Source organism: Miniopterus natalensis, chromosome 15 (genome assembly GCF_054644295.1).
Source record: "Miniopterus natalensis isolate mMinNat1 chromosome 15, mMinNat1.hap1, whole genome shotgun sequence".
NCBI lineage: Eukaryota > Metazoa > Chordata > Mammalia > Chiroptera > Miniopteridae > Miniopterus > Miniopterus natalensis.
Window position 1 is genome coordinate 26,665,761 of NC_142095.1, and position 19,348 is coordinate 26,685,108.

At 50.1% G+C, this 19,348-nt stretch overlaps 1 protein-coding gene across 1 annotated transcript in view; it reads left to right on the top strand.

Moving 5' to 3' along the window:
* MRAS (muscle RAS oncogene homolog) overlaps window positions 1–18,842 on the top strand; it is a 47,705-nt gene extending 28,863 nt beyond the window's left edge. Inside the window, exons 3-6 of the mRNA XM_016207057.2 lie at window positions 9,350–9,503; window positions 11,089–11,188; window positions 13,946–14,025; window positions 15,323–18,842. Coding sequence (XP_016062543.1) covers window positions 9,350–9,503; window positions 11,089–11,188; window positions 13,946–14,025; window positions 15,323–15,422 — 434 coding nt within the window. The 3' untranslated portion in view covers window positions 15,423–18,842. The remainder of the gene's footprint in view (window positions 1–9,349; window positions 9,504–11,088; window positions 11,189–13,945; window positions 14,026–15,322) is intronic.
* The last annotated feature ends 506 nt before the right edge of the window (window positions 18,843–19,348 follow it).

Genomic DNA, 19,348 nt, shown 5'->3' on the forward strand with positions numbered 1-19,348 from the left:
ACCCTAACCCAAGGTCACCAAAGTTTTCTCCTATATTTTCTTCTAGAAGTTTAATGGTTTTAGGTTTATCATCTATCCTGAGCTAATATTTGTATATGGTATGAGATATGGAACAAAGTTCATTTTTTTATATGAATATGCATTTGTTCCAGCACTGTTTGTTGAACGATTGTCCTTTCCAGACTGAATTGCCTTTGTACCTGTGATGAGAATTGTTTATCTGCATATTCTGTTTCTTTGATCTCTATGTCTGTTTTAATACAATACCACACTGTCTTGATAACTGTGGCTTTATAAGTCTTGAAATCGGGTGCTGTTAAATCTCCAATTTTGATCTTTTTCAAAGTTGGTTTGGCTACCCTAGATCCTTTGCATTTCCATATGAATTTTAGAATCAGTTAAATTATAAAATTTTAGATTTTGTTTGGGATTGTGTTGAATCTATAGATAAATTTGGGGAAATTGACATCTTAGCAATGTTGAGCTTCCAACCTATGAGCACAGTATCCCTCTCCATCTATTTTTAAGTCTTCTTTAATTCTCCCATTAATTGTTTTGTGGTTTTGAGTGCCTAGGTCTTTTACATATTTTGTCAGATTTATACTTACATCTGTATTATAAATGATATTTTTTATTTAGGTTTTCAATTGTTTGTTCTATATACTAGCAAGTATATAGAAATGCTATAGAATTTTGTATATAATTTATAACCTGCAACCTTGCTAAACTCACTTATTCTAGCTTTTTTTGTAGATTCCATTGGATTTTCTGCATAGATAGTCAGGTCTCTGAGTAAAGATAGTTTTACTGCTTTCTAATCTGGATGGCTTTTATTTCCTTTTTTTCTTACCTCATTTCACTAACTAAAGACATACTTGTCTTGATCTTAAAGAGAAAGCTTTCACTGTCTGCATTAAGTCTGATGTTAGCTGTAGGTTTTTTATAGATGCCCTTTATCAGGTTGAGGAAGTTCCTTTCTATTCCTGGATTGCTGAGAGTTTTGATCAGGAATGGCTGCTGGATTTTGTCAAATGCTTTTTTCTGTGTCTACTTAGATAATCATATGATTTTTCTTTTTTTGTTTGTTAATACAGCAAATTAATATTGATTGATTTTTCTAATGTCAAACCAACATTGCAACTCTGGGATAAACTTTACTTGGTCATGATGAATTGTCTTTTTATATATTCTTATCTTTGATTTGCTAAATTTTGTTTAGAATTTTTGCATCTGTGTTCTTGAGAGATATTGGTCTGTAATTGTTTTGTAATGTCAAATAATGCTGGCTTTATTGAATGAATAGGGAAGCATGCCCTCTTCAATTTTCTGGAAGGATCGGAACAAAATTGGGATTATTTCTTCCTTAAATGTTTAGTAGAATTCACCTAAGAAGACTGGAGCAAGGACTTTATTTTATTTACTGCTATATCCTCAGCATCTAAATACTGTGGTAGATGGAGAAAATAAAGCACAGAGATTCACATGGCCAGCAGTGGTTTGAACTCCCCTTTGTCTCATGTACAGTCATCAGTCCTCTACTGCCTCACATAGCTGATCCCTGTGCCTCTGGGAATGGGAGATGAAATAGGGGGAGGGGCAGAAAGGTGTGTGACCTGGATTATCAGGACCAACAGACACTTTTACCTGCCTTTCTTTCTTCTGCCCAAGGTCCTTCAGAGGGCCAAGTGCTCTGGTTCTAATCTGAATCTCACACAAGAGGTTCATGAGCTTGCTCAGGAAGCCTTCTCTGTGAGAATTACAAATCTGTTTGTTTTATTTCAAGGGAACTCCTTGCCCTTGTCCTCCCAGAATCCAAGAGACAGGGGACAGCTGACCTCAGGGGCCAGCAGCAGGGCTGTCTACTTCCTGTGAGACCCCCCCCAGGCTTTGGGGCAAACCTGCTCTGAGTTCTTTCCCATAAGGGTTTGGGACCTTTGTCTCACCTTCCATTGTTAAGCGCCCAGCTCTGGGAACATCTTCTCACTGTCAGGTCCCCACCTCTGCTGTTGGGTTGCATCAGCTACTCCATCTTCCAGATCCCTGGCCCTCTCTTCTGAGCTCTGACTTTGGACTCCACCTCGCCCTGGCTTTCAGCTGTGTGGCTCACTGTACCCCAGTTCTCAGGCTCCATGAATCAGGAAGACCCGAGCCTTAACAGAGTCCTGGAGGGGTAAAATATACATAGCATAAAATTTACCATCTTAGTCATTTTCAAGTGTGTGGGTCTATGGCATCAAGTACATTTTCATTGTTCTGCACCCCACCACCAGCCATCTTTACCACTTTTTTATCTCCCCCAAATGCAACTTGATGCCCATTAAACACTAACTCCCATTCCCCTTTCCCTGGCCCCTGGCAACCATTATTTAACTTTCTGTCACCATGAATTTGACTACTCTAGGTACTTTAAGTAGAATCAAACACTTTTTGTCCTTTTGTGTCTGGCGTATTTCACTTAGCACAGTATCATTAAGGTTCATCCATGTTGTAGCAGATGCCAGAATTTCCTTCCTTTTTAAGACTGAATAATATTCCACTGTATGTATAGACCACGTTTTGTTTATTTATTCATTCAGCAATGAACGCTTGGATTATTTCCACCTTTTGGCTTTTGTGAATAATGCTACTCTGCATGTGGGTGTACAAACACCTACTCTAGTCCCTGCTCTCAGTTGTTTTGTCTTGGAGTCCTGTGTGCCTATTTTTTTGTTGTTAGGTTGGTGCTGGGAGGCACCTGAGCTCTGTGGTTTCAGCCCCTCACTTTACACCAAGGCACTGCAGTGCAGATGGAGAAGGGACTTGCTTACTGTCAGACCTAGCTAGAAACAGAGCTGAGCCTAGGGGCTGTTGACTCTGCTAAGCATACCCCCCACCCTGTCATGCTGGCTCCTAACCTGGCCCAGGTCTCAGGCCTGCAGGGTAGGATGTTGCTCAGATCCTTTGCCCACTTATAGTAAGGGCAGGTATTTCTGGGCCCTCACACTTATATGGCCCCCCAGCCCCACCGTTTGCCCAGCCAGCCTCTGGAACATTGCATCTTTCTTCCACTGACAGAAAACAGCAGTGGGCCCAGAGTCTCCTGACACCCATCCCACCTTGGGCCCAGCTCTATAGCCACTCTGTCCCCTATATCCACTGCAGGGGCTCAGTCTTTGCAAAGAGCAAAAGCCCTGGCTCTTCTCCTGTACCCTCAGAAGCTGGGATGTTTCCACCCTGGCTTCTGCCCAAACCTCAGACACAAGTGCTGTTGTCTTGGAGGGGTCTGGACCTGGCTTTTTCCCGAACACTAGAATTCACATTCTTTCTGGGGAGAAAAAGGGGAGGAGGACATTGGAAGGGCAGTGAGAGGAAAATGAACATTCATTGAGAGCTTGTCTGAGCTAGGGTTTTTACATGGTGGGCTCCTATGCTTGGCAGCCCTCAGGTCACCTTCAGAGCAGACACTTCTCTGTGGCTCCAACTAAGAGTGGGGCATAGGCAGAGCTGGCCAGTGCTTCCACCGATCCTCCCTTTTCCTGCTTCTAGGGATGTGGGAAGAATTTTCCTCTTTTCTGCTGGCCTGAGATCATGGAACCCCGCCGCTCAGGCCCCTGCCTGATGCTTTATCCTGGTTCCATCAGCCATCACTATTTGAATGCTTCTAGGAACGAGTTGCTCACTGATCTCCAAGGTGCCTGGGGCAGTGCTTGCTGGTAGAAAGCCCTTCCTTACATTGTGGCCAGATCTGCCTCCCAAGCCGCCTTTCTCTGTTCTCCTTCAGCCCTCAAGCAATGTTAGCAGTTACTGCTGATCAGACTTTTCTTGAAGGCCAGACCCAGTGCTAAGGGCTTTACAAATATTATCTTATTTCAACCTTCTAACGGTTCTGCTAAATTGGAGTGTACACTTTGCAGGTGAGCACAGCTGCTCTTCAGCCAACATAACCAGTACTCCTGTACCAGTGGATAAAATGGTGATATACTTCTGTACCACTGGAAAATTGCTGCCACCACTGCTCCCTGTGTCCCAGAGGGTCCTAGGGCCTGTCCAGGAGCACTCTGATTGGTCAGGTCCCTACAGGTGAGGGAAGTAAGACGCAGAGAGGGGAAGTAACATGTCTAAGGTCACACAGCTGATTAGAGCCCCATTTCCTCTGACCCCAAAGCCAAGGATCTTAGTCTTGCTCTGTGCTTATGTTCACCCCACTAAGCAGCCTGGGAGCTGAGGGACTCACCATTAGCCAGTGACCTAGAGTAAGTTCAGCAAGGCTGAGTGGTGATGTGAGTACAACACACGCCCTTCCCCTTCAAATCACAGCACAGCCTGGGGTCATTCCAAGTTTATCAGCACCCTGCACCCCAGGTGGTTTTCCTCTTACTCACAGTGCTGACAGTCAGGTCCTGTACTCCTGCAGTTAATCTGGACTTTGCCCTAACTTCAGAATATCATGGTGATAGCCATTAGGAGTCATGTGACCAGTTTGGACTGAGACCTTACATGTCTTACATGTCTGCCCTTGCATCGGATGATGCCACCAGCTCCAGGCCCCAGTGCTGGCTCCCCAGTTAAAGACAGGCAGGTGCCAGGAACTCAGCAAAACTTGGGCCCAGACAGCCTTGGGTTCAAATCCTGCCTCTTTTGCTCACTAGCAGTATGAACCTGATCTGGTCACTAACCTTGCCCTGCCTCAGTTTCCTCACTTGTAAGATGCTAGTCTCCCAGAGTGGTCATGTCATGTGGTGGAAATGGGATTGTAGGTCAACACTTTGCCTCTCTGTTCCTCTCTACATGCCCCTCTTCCATCCACCCAGGCTGCCATCTGTCCCTGCATGTTCCTGAGCTCCTAGTTACACAGCTGAGACCACCCCCTACTGCCCTTTCCCCTCTTTCTTCCCTTCCATCTCTGAGAGTGACATGGGGGGTATCCCAGGCTCCTCTAAGAATCCCCCAAGGCCATGGTCCATCTCCCTGAAAGAATGTGCACCCACACATGGGATTTGTCTATCACTCGTGAAACATATCTCAAGGCCCCCTCACCTCACTGCCCAGCTGCATCCTCAGGGACAGGTGGCCAACACTATTCCCTTGATATCCTCTGAAGTCATGTGTTGGCAGGTTGGGGCCACTGCCAGAGGAATCTTCCCCTAGCACCAGGGAGCCAGCCACACCTGCCACAGGATTTTAGCTCCCGCCTTTCGAGCCTCCCAAGTGGCTTAGCTTTCTGTGCCCTGCCAGCACTTTGGAGAATAAAGCAGCTCTTTTTCTGGGAACAGTGCATTGTCGATGCAGCCAGCCCTCCTGCCTGGCACCCCGCCTACTCCATACACGCCCTTACCCAGAAAGGGGAGCGCAAGTTATAGTGATAAAGAGTCCTTATCACTTTCAGTGCTCAGCTAGGTGGCATTATTTTATTGAAGTCTTTTCCCAGGAAGGGCACAGGCCTCCCCACCTGAATCCCTGTAAAATGGACACAACCCCTCTGTCTCCCACAGAGGGCCTGTGGATTAGAGGCTAAACCATGGCAGGCATGGTCCTTGGAGGCATATTTTCTGTAGAAATGATCGTCTCTATTGTACTTCACCCTGAATAGTACTTTATAGAAGTTAGTGTCCGGTGGTATCCCTTAAAGTTGGTGTGGGCTGCTTGAACACAATAACTGCTTTGGTTTAGCATGCATGTGAGTTGTCCAGTCAGCCTGCAGGTCATTTTGAGCTCTCATTGGATGCTAAAGCTTTTGGGGGACCCACCCTTTGGGGCTCCACCCCATGGTAGGGAGCTGAGCCTGGCCTGGAGGCACAGACATGGAAGATCTGACAGCACACACAATGGAAGGCTTCAGAGAGAGGCCAGAGGCTGGGCCCTCCAGAGGGGAGGCAGACTGTGGCCGGTTAGACAGCAGTTGGGAGAGCCCGTGGAGAGGGCCCTCTTGTTGGAGGTCATGCTTGGGCAACGGCTTGGAATCAGGAGACAGCCTGGCTGGTTCTGGGTGGCCACACCCACACCCTTTGGTTGGAGAAAAAAGACTGGACCAGCTGGGCCAGCTGGGTCTTGGGGATGTCAGAATGCCCCCCTTCCTAGCGTCTGGCCGTGAGCAGATTCCTTTAACTCCCTGGGCCTCAGTTTCCTCATCTGAACTGGGGGCCAGTAATACCTTCTGTCCGAGGCCATGAGGAAGACTGAGAGGCGTGTGTGTGTATAAAGTTGCTGGTACCATGCTTGCCGCCAGCGGGGAACACGGTGGGTGAATCTACTTATAGTCAGAGGTCGGACTGTACCCTGGGCTGCAGGCCAAAGTCAGATACCCCTGACCCCATGTCAGGGTTTGCCTCCCTCTAGAGCCCTGGAGAAGGAGGCGGGGAGGAGGAAAGGGAGGGAGAAAGAGAAGGACAGGGGAGAGAGGGAGGGGGGCGGGGGAGGAGGGCTCAGCAGGGACTCAGGCTGGTGACCCCTACTTGCTTGTTTGGCAGCCACACCAGCCTGTGGGGCTTGGCATCTGAAATCTACATGATCCAAGAGCAGCCCAGGGTTTCCATTTAAATCTTCCTCAGCAGCACTGCTGCCCCAGCAAACCTTTAGGTGGGAGGACTGGGGCAGGCCCGACAGGTACACGGTGCTAACCCTCTGTCCCCAGAATCTCTGGCTGGCTCCCTCTCCTCTCCCCTCTCCCTCTCCCTCTCCCTCTCCCTCTCCCTCTCCCTCTCCCTCTCCCTCTCCCTCTCCCTCTCCCGCTCCCGCTCCCGCTCCCCGCTCCCGCTCCCTCTCCCTCTCCCTCTCCCTCTCCCTCTCCCTCTCCCTCTCCCTCTCCCTCTCCCTCTCCCGCTCCCGCTCCCGCTCCCCGCTCCCGCTCCCTCTCCCTCTCCCTCTCCCTCTCCCGCTCCCTCTCCCGCTCCCGCTCCCGCTCCCGCTCCCGCTCCCTCTCCCTCTCCCTCTCCCTCTCCCTCTCCCTCTCCCTCTCCCTCTCCCGCTCCCGCTCCCGCTCCCGCTCCCGCTCCCGCTCCCGCTCCCTCTCCCTCTCCCTCTCCCTCTCCCTCTCCCTCTCCCTCTCCCTCTCCCGCTCCCCGCTCCCGCTCCCGCTCCCGCTCCGCTCCCGCTCCCATCCCTCTCCCTCTCCCTCTCCCCTCTCCCTCTCCCTCTCTCTTACACACACACACACACACACACACACACACACACACGGCGCGCGCGCGCACAGAGGCAGAACACCTTCTCCCACACACAGTGACTAATACTTTCTGTCTCGGAAGTCCTCCTGCCTTCATGACAGCAGGCAGCGGGAATGCAGGCAGAATCATAATTTCTTAAAAGCCTAGTTGTTCACTGTTTTCAGCCTCCCCCAGGAAGCCTTGGAGGCAAAGCTGCTGACAAGGGGCCTATGACCAGGCACTTCCAGGTGTATGTGTATGGAGGGGACAAGGGATGGGACCACACCCCAGACCAGGCCCAGCTCAGCCCCCACCCCCCCCCTCCCTTGTTGCACCTGCCCTCCTGGGGCCTAAGCTTTGGAATTTCCAAGGTGCCCTCAACTCTCCTCTCTCCCCTCATCTTTCACAACCATTCCCTATGTTTTGTGTCCTTGGTGTGCCCCATTCATTCTTTTCTCTCCACCTCAAATTCACCTGCCTGCACTTATGTTCTGGTTGCTTCTGTCCAGCTCCCTCCTCCACTTCCTCTCAGGTCTCCCTGCCTGCATGGCTGTCCCTCTTTGGCTGCCAAATTCTGACTGCATCTCTCTACTTTCTATATCTTCAATAGCTCCCCATTACCCACAGAGTCCAAACATATTAGTTTAGGACCCAAGGTCCCCAGCCTCTGGTCTCACTGTCTCCTCTTTCTACCTCCTGTCCCCCTCACAAACCCTTTACCCCAGCATCCAGCTTCCTCACTGCTCTCTCTTTTCCAGCCTCCAGGCCCTTGCTCATGCTGTTTCTCTGCCTGGAAGACCTTTCCCCAGGCCCCATCTTTTCATGTCAAATTCTGTTTGTCCTTCAAGGGCAGGATTAAATGTCTCTTCTTTGCTGAAATCTTCCATTATCTTTCCAAGGTGAAGAGACTGCCGCCCTTCCCTAGCTTTTCCGCAGGATGTATCACTTTCTGTTTCATATTATTGGCCTCTAAGTACCTTAAGAGCCAGATGCATCTTAGTCTTTAACCACCCGAAGTGCCACATAGAGTGGTTGGCCCAGAGCAGGTACTTGGAAAACAATTGACAAATGGATGGCTGAATATACCTCTTAGGGTCCCACATGCAGGTTGCTCCTATCCCCCAGAGTGGGCGGGCCTGGCGGTCACCCCACACCCACATGCTGTCCCCATCCAGTTGATTAGGATTATGCTGGGCTCTTACAATGAGTTAGAAAGTTCCTCTATTTTCTGTGCTCTGGAACAATTTGTAGATTACAAGAATAGCTTTGTGCCATTCGTGGGGTAGGTTTTATCTCATCAATTTCATTGATAATTATTGGCCTATTCAGGTTTTATAATTTTGCTCATTTATATTTTCTTACATCATACATTTCATGGAGAACTGAGAATGTATTGCTATAAACCTGCATATAGTTTTCTCTCTAATTAAGTATATATCTATATTCATAGTCATAGGCCTTTTCTCATTCCAAATGCTTATTTGTCTTTTCATTTTTTCTCTGGTAAAAGTCAGTAAAGGTTTTTAAATTTTTATTGATCTTTTCAAAGAATCAGCTTTTTATTTGTAAATATCAATACTTTTTCCTTTCTCCCATTTTCTTAATTTATACTTTTAGTACTGATTTCTTCTTCCTTTTGTTTTGATTTACTTTTTCTTTTCTAGCCTCTTGATTTAAATGCTTACTTAATTTTCAGTCTTTCTGGTTTTCAACAGTGGGTTTAAAGCTATATTTTTCCTCTGAGTATCACTTTGGCCTCACACAAGAGGCTTTATTACTGTTCATTGTTGTTCAGTTCTAAACTGTCTGTAACTTTGATTTGCTTTTCCCTTTAACTGGAGAGTTACAGAGGAAAGGAGGCTCAGAGTCAGGTAACCTACCCAAGAATCCGTTTGGAAGGGCCATGGTAGGGACCGAGCCTAGGCCTGGGCACCTGTCCAAGGGACTTCGAAGTAGAGCAGATCACAGACTTCCTGAGGCCTTTGTATATACTGAGAACTAAGGCCCAGGGAGCACCATGGGTTGGGATCAGTGGGGCCACAAATAAGCCACCTCACATGGAGGTGTCTGAGGCCCTGCCAGGACCCTCACAGCACAGCCCAGGGACCTGTGTGGCTCTCATGGGGACGGTTTGTATTGAGCCACCTCGGGGACAGCAGCAGCATGGGGATCTGCAGGCCGTGGGGGGCTCCAGGGTGGCTGGTGACAACCACCCCATCCCACCCCAGTTCTGGACACAGCCGGGCAGGAGGAGTTCAGCGCCATGCGGGAGCAGTACATGCGCACGGGGGACGGCTTCCTCATCGTCTACTCTGTCACAGACAAGGCCAGCTTCGAGCATGTGGACCGCTTCCACCAGCTCATCCTGCGTGTCAAGGACAGGTGAGCACAGCGGGCCAGGTCCCAGCTCCTGGCTCAGGCAGCCTCTGCGGAATTCAGACCTTGGGCCCCCTGACTCCTACCCTAGTTCATGCTGCGATCAAACTGCTTCCAAGGCGCCAAGGGGTCACCTCCCTCCCATCTCCTAAACTGCCCCCACCAATGAATCAAGGAGTCCTAAGTAACATCTCTGTTCTTCAGCTCCAATTTAACCAATTTTTTTGTTATAAAGAAAAAGTGAATTTTTCCCCCCAGCATACATTGTAATTGGTTAAATTGCATTTGAATGTGAGCTCCCAATTAAAGGCTCTTTTTTCCCCTTAGCATTATATGGAGTAGTAGTTAGATCATTTGGAGTTTGTTTTAAGCCTGAATAGTCCCCCTCCCCCCCTTTAATTGTAACTTAAAGAGGCAATGTAAAGACAGTAAAAGGGCAAACTTTGAGCAAATCTCAGTAAGTCCCCAAAATTCAGCTAACACTATCCCGAAGGCAAAATGTTAATAACTTTACAAGGTAAAGGGATATACAATTCTCTCTCCCTCTCTCTGTCTCCCCAGCCCCTCTGTCTCACACTCTTACACACTCACACACACACTCACACGCACAGCTCTAAAAGAGAAATGTGGCCTGGCCAGGTGTGGCTTCAGTAGTTGAGCATTGACCTAGGATCTAGGAGATCATGGTTCGATTCCCCATCAGGGCACATGCCCGGGTTGGGGGCTCGATCCCCAGTAGGGGGCATGCAGGAGGCAGCCGATCAGTGACTCATCATTGATGTTTCTCTCTCTCTCTCTCTCCCTCCCCATTCCTCTCTCTGAAATCAATAAAGATATATTTTTTTAAATAAATAAATAGAAGAGAAATGTAGGTTAAGCCCCTGACTACAGGAAACTCAAAAGAGCAAGCATAAATGACTCAGTTGTGGGAAAATACTCAACCTTCTAGCTAACCAAAGAAGTGCGAGGAAAAATAAGTACTGTTTTCACCTGTCCAGAGATAATTTTCTTAATGAAAATAGCCAGTGCCAACAGAGCTGCTGTGAGACTGGCGTCTTATTCACTTTTGGACAGCAGCTTGGCCACGTGTGCCCATGGGATTCTTTAAGGCAGACGTGCCTTTTGATCCCATCCTTCTTCTTCTGAGGGTCATCCTGATTTTGCAGCTGCCATTCACTGAGTGCCAACTGTGTGACGTACCCTGGCCCTGGTGCTCTCCACGAATCATTGCTGATGGCCACAGCAGCCCTGCATGGCTGGTGCATCTAGGTGACTGAGAGGTGGAAGGAGGCAGGTCTGGGAACTCAGCCTTGGCCCAGCAGCCCCTCGGTGCCCTCACTCAGAGTGCTGAGCCAGGGGGTTCCCTGGGGGGCCCCTCACTCACCTTGCAACAGGCCTAAGCCTTCAAGCCAGGACAGCCAGCAGCCTCCAGGTCCCTTTCCCTTCCTGGAGATGTGGAGGAAAGGACTCAAGTCAGGCCCATGCCACCGGGGAGGCACCACGTGCTGTGGTATGCCTGAAGTGTGGCTGGACCACCTTCACTGGGGGTGGGGACAGCGAAACCTCACAAGCTGCTCTTCCTGTTTCCCAGGGAGTCATTCCCCATGATCCTTGTGGCCAACAAGGTCGATCTGATGCATTTGAGGAAAATCACCAGGGAGCAAGGAAAAGAAATGGCGACCAAACACAATGTAAGTTGCGTGTGTGTGTGTGTGTGTGTGTGTGTGTGTGTGTGTGTGTGTGTGTATTGGGAGTATTGAGGGATGTATAAAAGTCAATACCCCATCACTCCTGCAGTCCTGGTCTGTGTGAATGGAACTCAAGACTGGAGGTAGTGGGCTAGATTCCAGGTAGAGGCTTAGCAGCACATGCAATGTGGGTTATTCTGTGAAACAAAACAACAGATCAGAGAGAAAGCACCCTCTTGTCAGTCATTAGAGACTCTAATGTGAGGAATAGGTGCCTTCACAGTGGACTGCAAGCTGTGGTGTACAGGCCACCTCCTGGCCCCTGACAGCAGGTCACCTCTGGGCTGCACAGAGGATTTGCTCTGTCCCATCTCTAAGCCAGTTGCCTAATTGAGCTCAGAATCTTAGGATCAGCTGCTGTTCACCGAGCCCTGCTCTGGGCCAGGCACTGTGCTGGGGAGTACTCTTCACAGCCACACATTGAGGTGGATTCAATTATCTCCATTTTACAAGGGCTCAAACTGAGGTTCACCCAGGCCACAGTGTCAGCAGACATGTTTGTGTTGTGTTTAGTTCACTGTGATGCCCCTTTGTCATCTGGATGGTCCTGGGTGGGGCTACTGGACTTCTCTTCACCTCTCCCCAAATTGGCACAGCCCATGCCCCCGGCCTCATGGGTCAATCGTGTAGAAGTCCCCCCTGCCTGCTAGGAATCTGCAAGGTTGCCCCTGCCCTCTGCCCAGTGGGCCCAGCTCTTTATGTAGAGGAAGGGGGCTCCCTGGGAGGTAGTTCTGCTCATCTCTGCCTTCTGTGTTCATTCATTAACCACGTCTAGGCCCTGGGAAACGCAACTCCTTTCCTTCTAGTGACAGGAGACAGATAAAAAGCAGGTTAGAGTGTGTCAGAGGTGACATGTACTGTGGAAAAAAGTAAATCAGGGAAAAGGGTTGGGAGTGTGGGGTACAGGGGTGCTTTTCCAAATAGGTGGTCAGGGAAGGCCTTGCTGGGAAGGGCACATGTCGGCAAGGACCTATAGGAAGTGGGGGAATAAGCCCTGCGGGTCACAGGGGAAAGAATGTTCCAGCAGAGGGAGTGATGGCGCAGAGGTACCCAGGCGGGAGCTTGAGGGACAGCAAGGCCTGTGAGGCTGGAGCAGGAGCAGGAGGGGTGAGTGGCAGGCGTGCGGTCAGAGAGATGGCTTATGGCCTTGTGGACTTTTACTCAGAGTGAGAGGGGGAACCTTCGGCGGGTTTTGAATGAGGAGTGAGGTGGTCTGGCTCATGGCTGAACAGCTTTGCTCTGATGGCCGTGTTGCGAATGGTCCGTGGGGACAAGGGTGGGAGCAGGGAGACCAGTTAGGGGCTGCTGTAATTACCTTGATTCCCTGTCGTGTGGCTTTGGGCAAGTATGCCACCACTTGAAGCTCAGTTTTCCCAGCTGTAAAATGGAGATACTGCCTACCTCAGGGGGGTAAGGTGAAGGTAAGGGTTAAGGGAGGTCAAGGATGTTGAGACCTACCTGGGAGGCCAAACAGCCCACAGTCATCTCAATGACTGTACTATAATCTGATAGCCTATAATCAAGGGCAGTTTCCTTTCAGGGTCATTAGAGGCTCAAGTATTTGTCAAATGAATATTTCAGAGGCCTGAGCCCTGCCCTTGTGCTTGGACCTTTGTGTCTGATCAGCTACAAGACTGTCCTCCCCTTGAAGCCCCCGCAGTGTGAAATCTGATCTCTCCCGATGACAATTGATGGAAAGATCCTTTATGATGTTCTGGGCAGTCGTTTCCAACACCCTCCTGTACAGTAACAACTTCCCGTCCCCGTCATTTTTAAAGTGTTGGTCATTTTTCTGTTCACTGTGCTCTTCTTTTTCAAACGTGTTACAATGAAGTGCCTTACATTTGTCATTAGGGAAAGGTTACAAAAAATGCCCGGGTTCCTCAGTCCAGTCACAGCTGGCTGACCTCTGTCTCGTCCAGGGGGCCCGTGTGTGCTGTGTGACCCCGGCGTGCTCTTCACTCGTGGGGCAGCGGGTGAGCCCGTCCTGACTTGGTGGAGTCCCCGTTACAGGCACGGACGAGCACTCGGGGCTGTGTCCCGACCTCATCCCTGTGCCAGGCAAGGGGTGGACGTGGCTCTCACACCCCGTCCTACGGGGTCACCTCGGCCACACCTCCCAGCACGCTGCTGCCCTTCAGCCTGCGCTGATTCCTGCACATTTAACAGGCAGACACGAGCCTTCTGGTCTGTGGTGGACGCAGACCAGACAAGAGCTGGGTGGACAGCCCGGTTGGGGTGGGGGGCGCAGACTGGCCAGGGGTCACCAGGGTGCAGAGTCCTGGCCACTGCACAGCCTCACCTCAGCCTTTACCACCCGAATCCTCTCTGGAGCCTGGGAAGGGGGGCAGAAGTCCCCCAAGGTAGAGAAATAGAACTTAGGAAGAAAAATCGGTAGAATCAGAACATATTTTAGTTTGATAAATGAAATTCCTTAGTCTTCAAGTACAGAAAAAGATCATTTGAATTCCATTTTTAGGGAGCTATTAAGTGTCTCTGTGGCTAGAGAGCAAGAGGGAGCTGGAAAAACTGTCAGTAAAACTTTCCAACCTTAAAGAGGGAGAAGCCACGGAGGGGGCTGGGGCACGTTGGAGGTAGGGTTGTGCGGGGGCTCTAAAAGCATCTGGATCCTCAGGACCACAGAGAATTTGCATGTGGATCTCAGTGCCCCTTTTACCAAAAGTATGCTTTGCCTTCCAGATTCCGTACATAGAAACCAGTGCCAAGGACCCACCTCTCAACGTGGACAAAGCCTTCCATGACCTGGTTAGAGTAATTAGGTGAGCGCCACATGCCGCCTTAGAAACAGGGCCTTTGCTGCAAGGTGGGCACCAGGAGGCCTGGAGGAACACTGCTCCTTCATCCCAGGCCGAGGCTGGGCACTTCTGGGCCTGTTTTTAGATTTCTTCACCCCTCTCCTCTCCCCACCTCCCTTTGCCCACCCCACTCCCTGTGAGTGAAGCATCACCAGCTAAAGGGAAGTGCCTGCTGCCTGAGGCAGCGGCTCAGCCTCCTCACTGGCCTCCCCCGTGTCCTGCAGCTTGGCTTCCCTGAGGCAGCTCCCTCCATCCTGCCCTCAGTGTCCCCCCACCCCACACCATAGCTGCCCTTTGACATTTCACCTGAACAACCAACATTCTGATTCCCAGGCTCAAATCACAGAGGTGTTAGCGTGTGTCCCTTTGCAGACCCCACACACAGTTGGTCTACAAGGATTGTCAGAAATCCCAGCCAGTAGTCTCTTGTACATTCCTCTGCATAGTCAGGCTTCAAGCCTTAATCACCTGGTGCTTAGGTGACTGAAACAGCCTCCGGGCTGGTCTCCCTGTCACCTACCTTTCCCATTTCCAAAATCTTCAACACATAGAGCAGCCTAGCCAGTGGCTCTCAAAACCAGCATTTAGCAGTCGCCTTATGCTGATGAACTTGGAGGCTGCTGGTTAGTTGTGAAACCACACACAGGGCTCTAACAGTGTCCTTCTCGAACTGCCAACCCCTTAGCCCCCCAATACAGCCAGCTGGCACATGCACATACACGTGCTTCAGCCTCCCAGCACGAACTGTCGCATTGCAGCCGGCATCTTATGCACTCTTGAAATTATTTTTCTCGTGAGCATTTTGCCTCCGATTAGGATATGCTGTCACCAGGAGGTGACGAAGTCTTGGTTATGTACCTATAGTTCCCAGGACAGGTTTTAGACATAGGAAAAATTAATGGAAAGCATGTATAAAGCTTTTGTACTTGGTTATCCTGTCATTTTATTTAAAATATGAAACATGGAAATAGAGGCTAACACTAAATAACACAGAACGCAGAGTATGATTTAAATCAACGTAGCCACAGCATGATGGCAGGAATTCTCACCAGTAGGGTGACAGGCTCTGCCCTCTCCCCGTCCCCACTTTCCTTGCCTCGGAGACACTTTCCAGGCCAGCCCTCCTCCAGAGCCTAGGACAGCAGCATCTCTGCCCCCGTCCCAAGCTGCCTGGCCTCAGACCCAGGGGCAAGGGAAGAAAGGGACAGGGAGAAGCAAAGCCCATTCTGACTTTGATTTTCTGCCTTTATTGTCTCAAAAGGCAACAGATTCCAGAAAAAAGCCAGAAGAAGAAGAAGAAAACCAAATGGCGGGGAGACCGGGCCACTGGCACCCACAAACTTCAGTGCGTGATATTGTGATGGGCCTGAGGCCCCAGGCACAGTGACCATGAACTGGCCAGCCCTTGGGACCCCTCCACTGCCTAACCTCACTGAAAACCATTTCTAACCATGACCCTGACCCGAGGACTTGGCACAGGAAGGGAGAGAGGGAAGGTGGCAGGGAGGAAATGGGGTCCAGCTTCCCCGCAAGGGCACAGGCTTTTCCGTGTCTCAAGACACAAGGAAGCGGCGCCGCACAGAAGCAGCATCGGGGCCCCTCATGTTGGTTCAGCCCCGTTCCTCCCCATCTCTTGGCGGCTGTGTTGTTTCTTTGAACATAGTGTTGATTGGACGTGGAAGTGTTTACCGACCACGTACAGATTACGGAACAAGCCATGGTCCAGCTCCCCTCTTGTCTCCAGTCCTCGGTGTCTGAGTTTGGGTGTCTTTTGTAGGTTTTTAAATTATTTTAGTGATGATTATTGTACCCAGGGGGTCTGTGCCCACTGCCTGGTGGCGCTTCAAGTCTTTAGCAGATCTCTCAGACAACATGTCTGTGATATTGTCGTTGTTTTAAATTGAATTTTCCCAGCAGTGCCAAACTCAACTCACTATGAACATACAGGGACTGAGACCAGAAGTTACTGAGGGCCGAAGCTGGAGGCCTCAGGAGAAGTGGACCCTGCCCGCGGCCTGTAAACTAGAGAGATGAGAGCTGTGTTTAACCGGAGGGTTTTACTGTGGATATTAGGAAACAGAATTGTATTTTGCTGAGGGGAGAGGCTGGCACGAGCATGTCTGTTCTAAAAGGGGTTATGTTATCCTGGCAATGTATAAACTTAAGCAAGCAGATCTGCCCAATTGTTCGTGTCTTTTCCAGTCCGCAGGGGTCCAGTTCTGTTCTTCCTGCCGGGATAGGGCTTCCTCACCTGGCCTGCGCTGCCAGCGCCTCTCCCTGGCGCCTCTCCGTCACAGACACACTGACACAGGCCTGCATGCTTCTCCACGTCAAAGTGAGCTGTGTGGATGCCATCTGGGGCATTCTAGTTCATGCTGAATTTTAACCAAAAGTGATCCAGTACTGTTATTCCTAAAACAGCACCAAGACCTGGAACCATGTTCCCTCTGAATCAACTGACGACCACTTCTTAAGCCCAGTAAATAATTTGCAAATTTAGCATTAGGTTGCCTTTCTGGTACATACTTTTAAATATGTTTTTATTTTTTTATTAATTTCAGAGAGAGGAAGGGAGGAGAGAGAGATAGAAACATTAATGTGAGAGAAACATCAGTTGGCTGCCCCCTGCACGCCCCCTACTGGGGATCGAGCCCAAAACCTGGGTATGTGCCCTGACTGGGAATTGAACCAGTGACCTCCTGGTGCATGGCATGATGCTCAACCACTGAGCCACACCGGCCAGGCTCTGGCACATACTTTTTGACTATAATATATGATCGGAGGAGAAAGGAAGGTTGATGACATTGCTCCCGTTCACCTGTTTCTATGAGGGGATGTCCCCCAACTCCCTGACAATGTCCACCTCCCCCTCAGGTGCTGCTGACAAAAGCCAAAGACTGGATTTGGGGGCCAGGGTCAGGGTAGAGGGGCAGCAGGAATGGCAGTGCACCCCTGAGAGGAGGTCAGAAGACGAGGTGGCACAGCTAGTGACCTTATTTTCCAAATGTTACAAATCAGATCACTAGGCAAACTGGAACATCCCTAGCAGGTGGCCTGGCCACTGTTTGGAGAAAGAACCCCGGGGAAAGTGAGTGCATGGCTGGACGTCGGGACACCGGGATCCTTCTCCAGTTTTGAAAGTGTGCTGAGTTCCCAACTGGGCAAGATCATGAGCACCAAGGGGCTGGCCTAGGAGGGATTCTGCTGCAGAATGAAACAGTGGAGACTTTTGTTAGTTGGAAATCAAACTCCTTTATTTGTCAAAATGCCCCTTTTTTCTGACCCTTAAAAGGAAGGATAATAAAGACCATTCCAAATCAGGCACCTCACTGCTTCGCAAGATCCTATAATGTTAATGAACGGGCATTTTAAACACTAACAGGACGAGGCTCTTTCCAGCCTTATGCTCCTCTGAGCCAGCAGCCCCGGACGCAGTTTGACGGCAGCTGCAGTCTGGTGAGGAAGAGGCGAGGCAGGTGGGAAGACGTCGGGATGGAGATGCGTCGCATCGAGGCAGTGGTGGAGTGGCACAAGGAGCCCTGCACAAGGGGCAGTGTCCGCTGTTGGAAAGCATCTACTCGGCACAAGCCACTGCCAGCACACCCTGCCCACGGTGAGCCTGCAACTCCCTGAGCACTACACAGGGAGTCTTGGAAGCAGATCAGCTGACATAGAATGAAGCCCTTAGCCATGAAGGTAACCAGACAAGGGGGCTTCAACCACTGCAGGTACCCTGCCCAACGGGGAAGGCCTCGCCTTCCAGGGCGTCCATCCCGCACTCAGCCCACAGCTTAACTCCACAGTGCCCAAGAGAGAAACTGGCTAAGGGATGGCCTTCTGCGGCCCCTGCTGCTGAGCCATTGGTCAGCCTTCATCTCCCATGACCTCATTTTCCTCATAGGTGAGATGGGTAAAAACACTTTTAAAAGATAGTTCTTAGTATTTTAGAGAATTGTGGGCTCCTGTGGCCGTGAAGGCTTCTAGACAGGCCAGAGTGGAGTGTACCCTGGGGCATCCCCAGTACATTTTCTCCATGGTCACCTGGCAGGGTCAGTCTGGGAACCAGTTGGCCAGGCTACTTCATGACTGAGGAGCCCCACGGGACTTGTGTCTTTCGTGACATCCTGGTGTTCCCACTGTTTTTCCGGACTACCTGAATAGTACTTCCCCTGTAGCACACCCTTCCTGAAATCCCCGTACCCCATGCCTTTGCCACTGTGTGCTCTCAGATTTCCTTCTAACATTCTGACACCCTCTCCCTTCAAGGGCTCCTTTTCTCCCCAGCAGGTAGCCCTAGCCATCCTCCCCACCCCACAGCCTGGGGGTATGGCCACTGACTTCCCCTGCACTTTGCCACACAGGGGGAGTTTGGGTGGTTTTTCTTAGGACTTTGCTCCCACCTGCCTGTGGTACTTGCTGTGGAGGGTGCCTGGTAGCCTAGTGTGGCCTGTCTCACTTTGCCAGGAGATGTGACCCACTAACATGTGGTAGCTCTATCTCAAAGGCCCTTCATGTGTTACAGGAAGTCCAGAGCCATAGGCAGGCTCCCTCCATAGCAGTCCATTGGATTAGAAACTCCATGTGGGGTTTACTTAGAATGAAAGATACTTGAATAATGGAGCGCCTGTGAGCGCCCAGCTTCTGTTACACAGTGTTAACAGGTGGCCATTGTCGTGAGACGAGAGTGATGCCTGAAGATCTCAATGATGCTTGAGCCTTTTATGTAACTTTTTATTAAGTCTTTGTGTATCTCAACTCATTAATAAAGAAAAGAAGAGGAACACTTGTCTGTCTTATTTCCTCTTACTCAAATATTCCTAAAGCTTTGCTGAGAACATTCTAAGTTGACAAGTGTCCGGCTCAGAACACCCATCTCTTGCAGGCAAACCTGAAGTAAGGAGGCCGCTGGGGGCCTCTTGAGCTGTCTCCTTCCTGCACAGAGCCCGAGGAGGAGGGCAGGTGAGTGCAGTGTGTGGACACACAGCCTCTGGATGTTCGGTATCCCTGGATTCAAGCTCTGCCACTGACCTTCCTGTGCCTTTGAGCAGATTCCCAGCTTTACTGTTCAGCTGCCTGGCCTGTGAATGGGGCAAGAGTGTACACCTCCTAAGTAGACTGAGGGTAAAGCAAAGTGTGGGAGCTCACGGTAAGGAGCCAGAAATGGTGCTCTTTGTAAAGGACAGCTATTGGCTTGTCTGACGTTGCTTTTCATGGAAACTGTCCCTGCCCCATCCATAAGATTGCTGTCTTTTGTACGATATGGTTTCAGTTTCCTATTGATTGAACC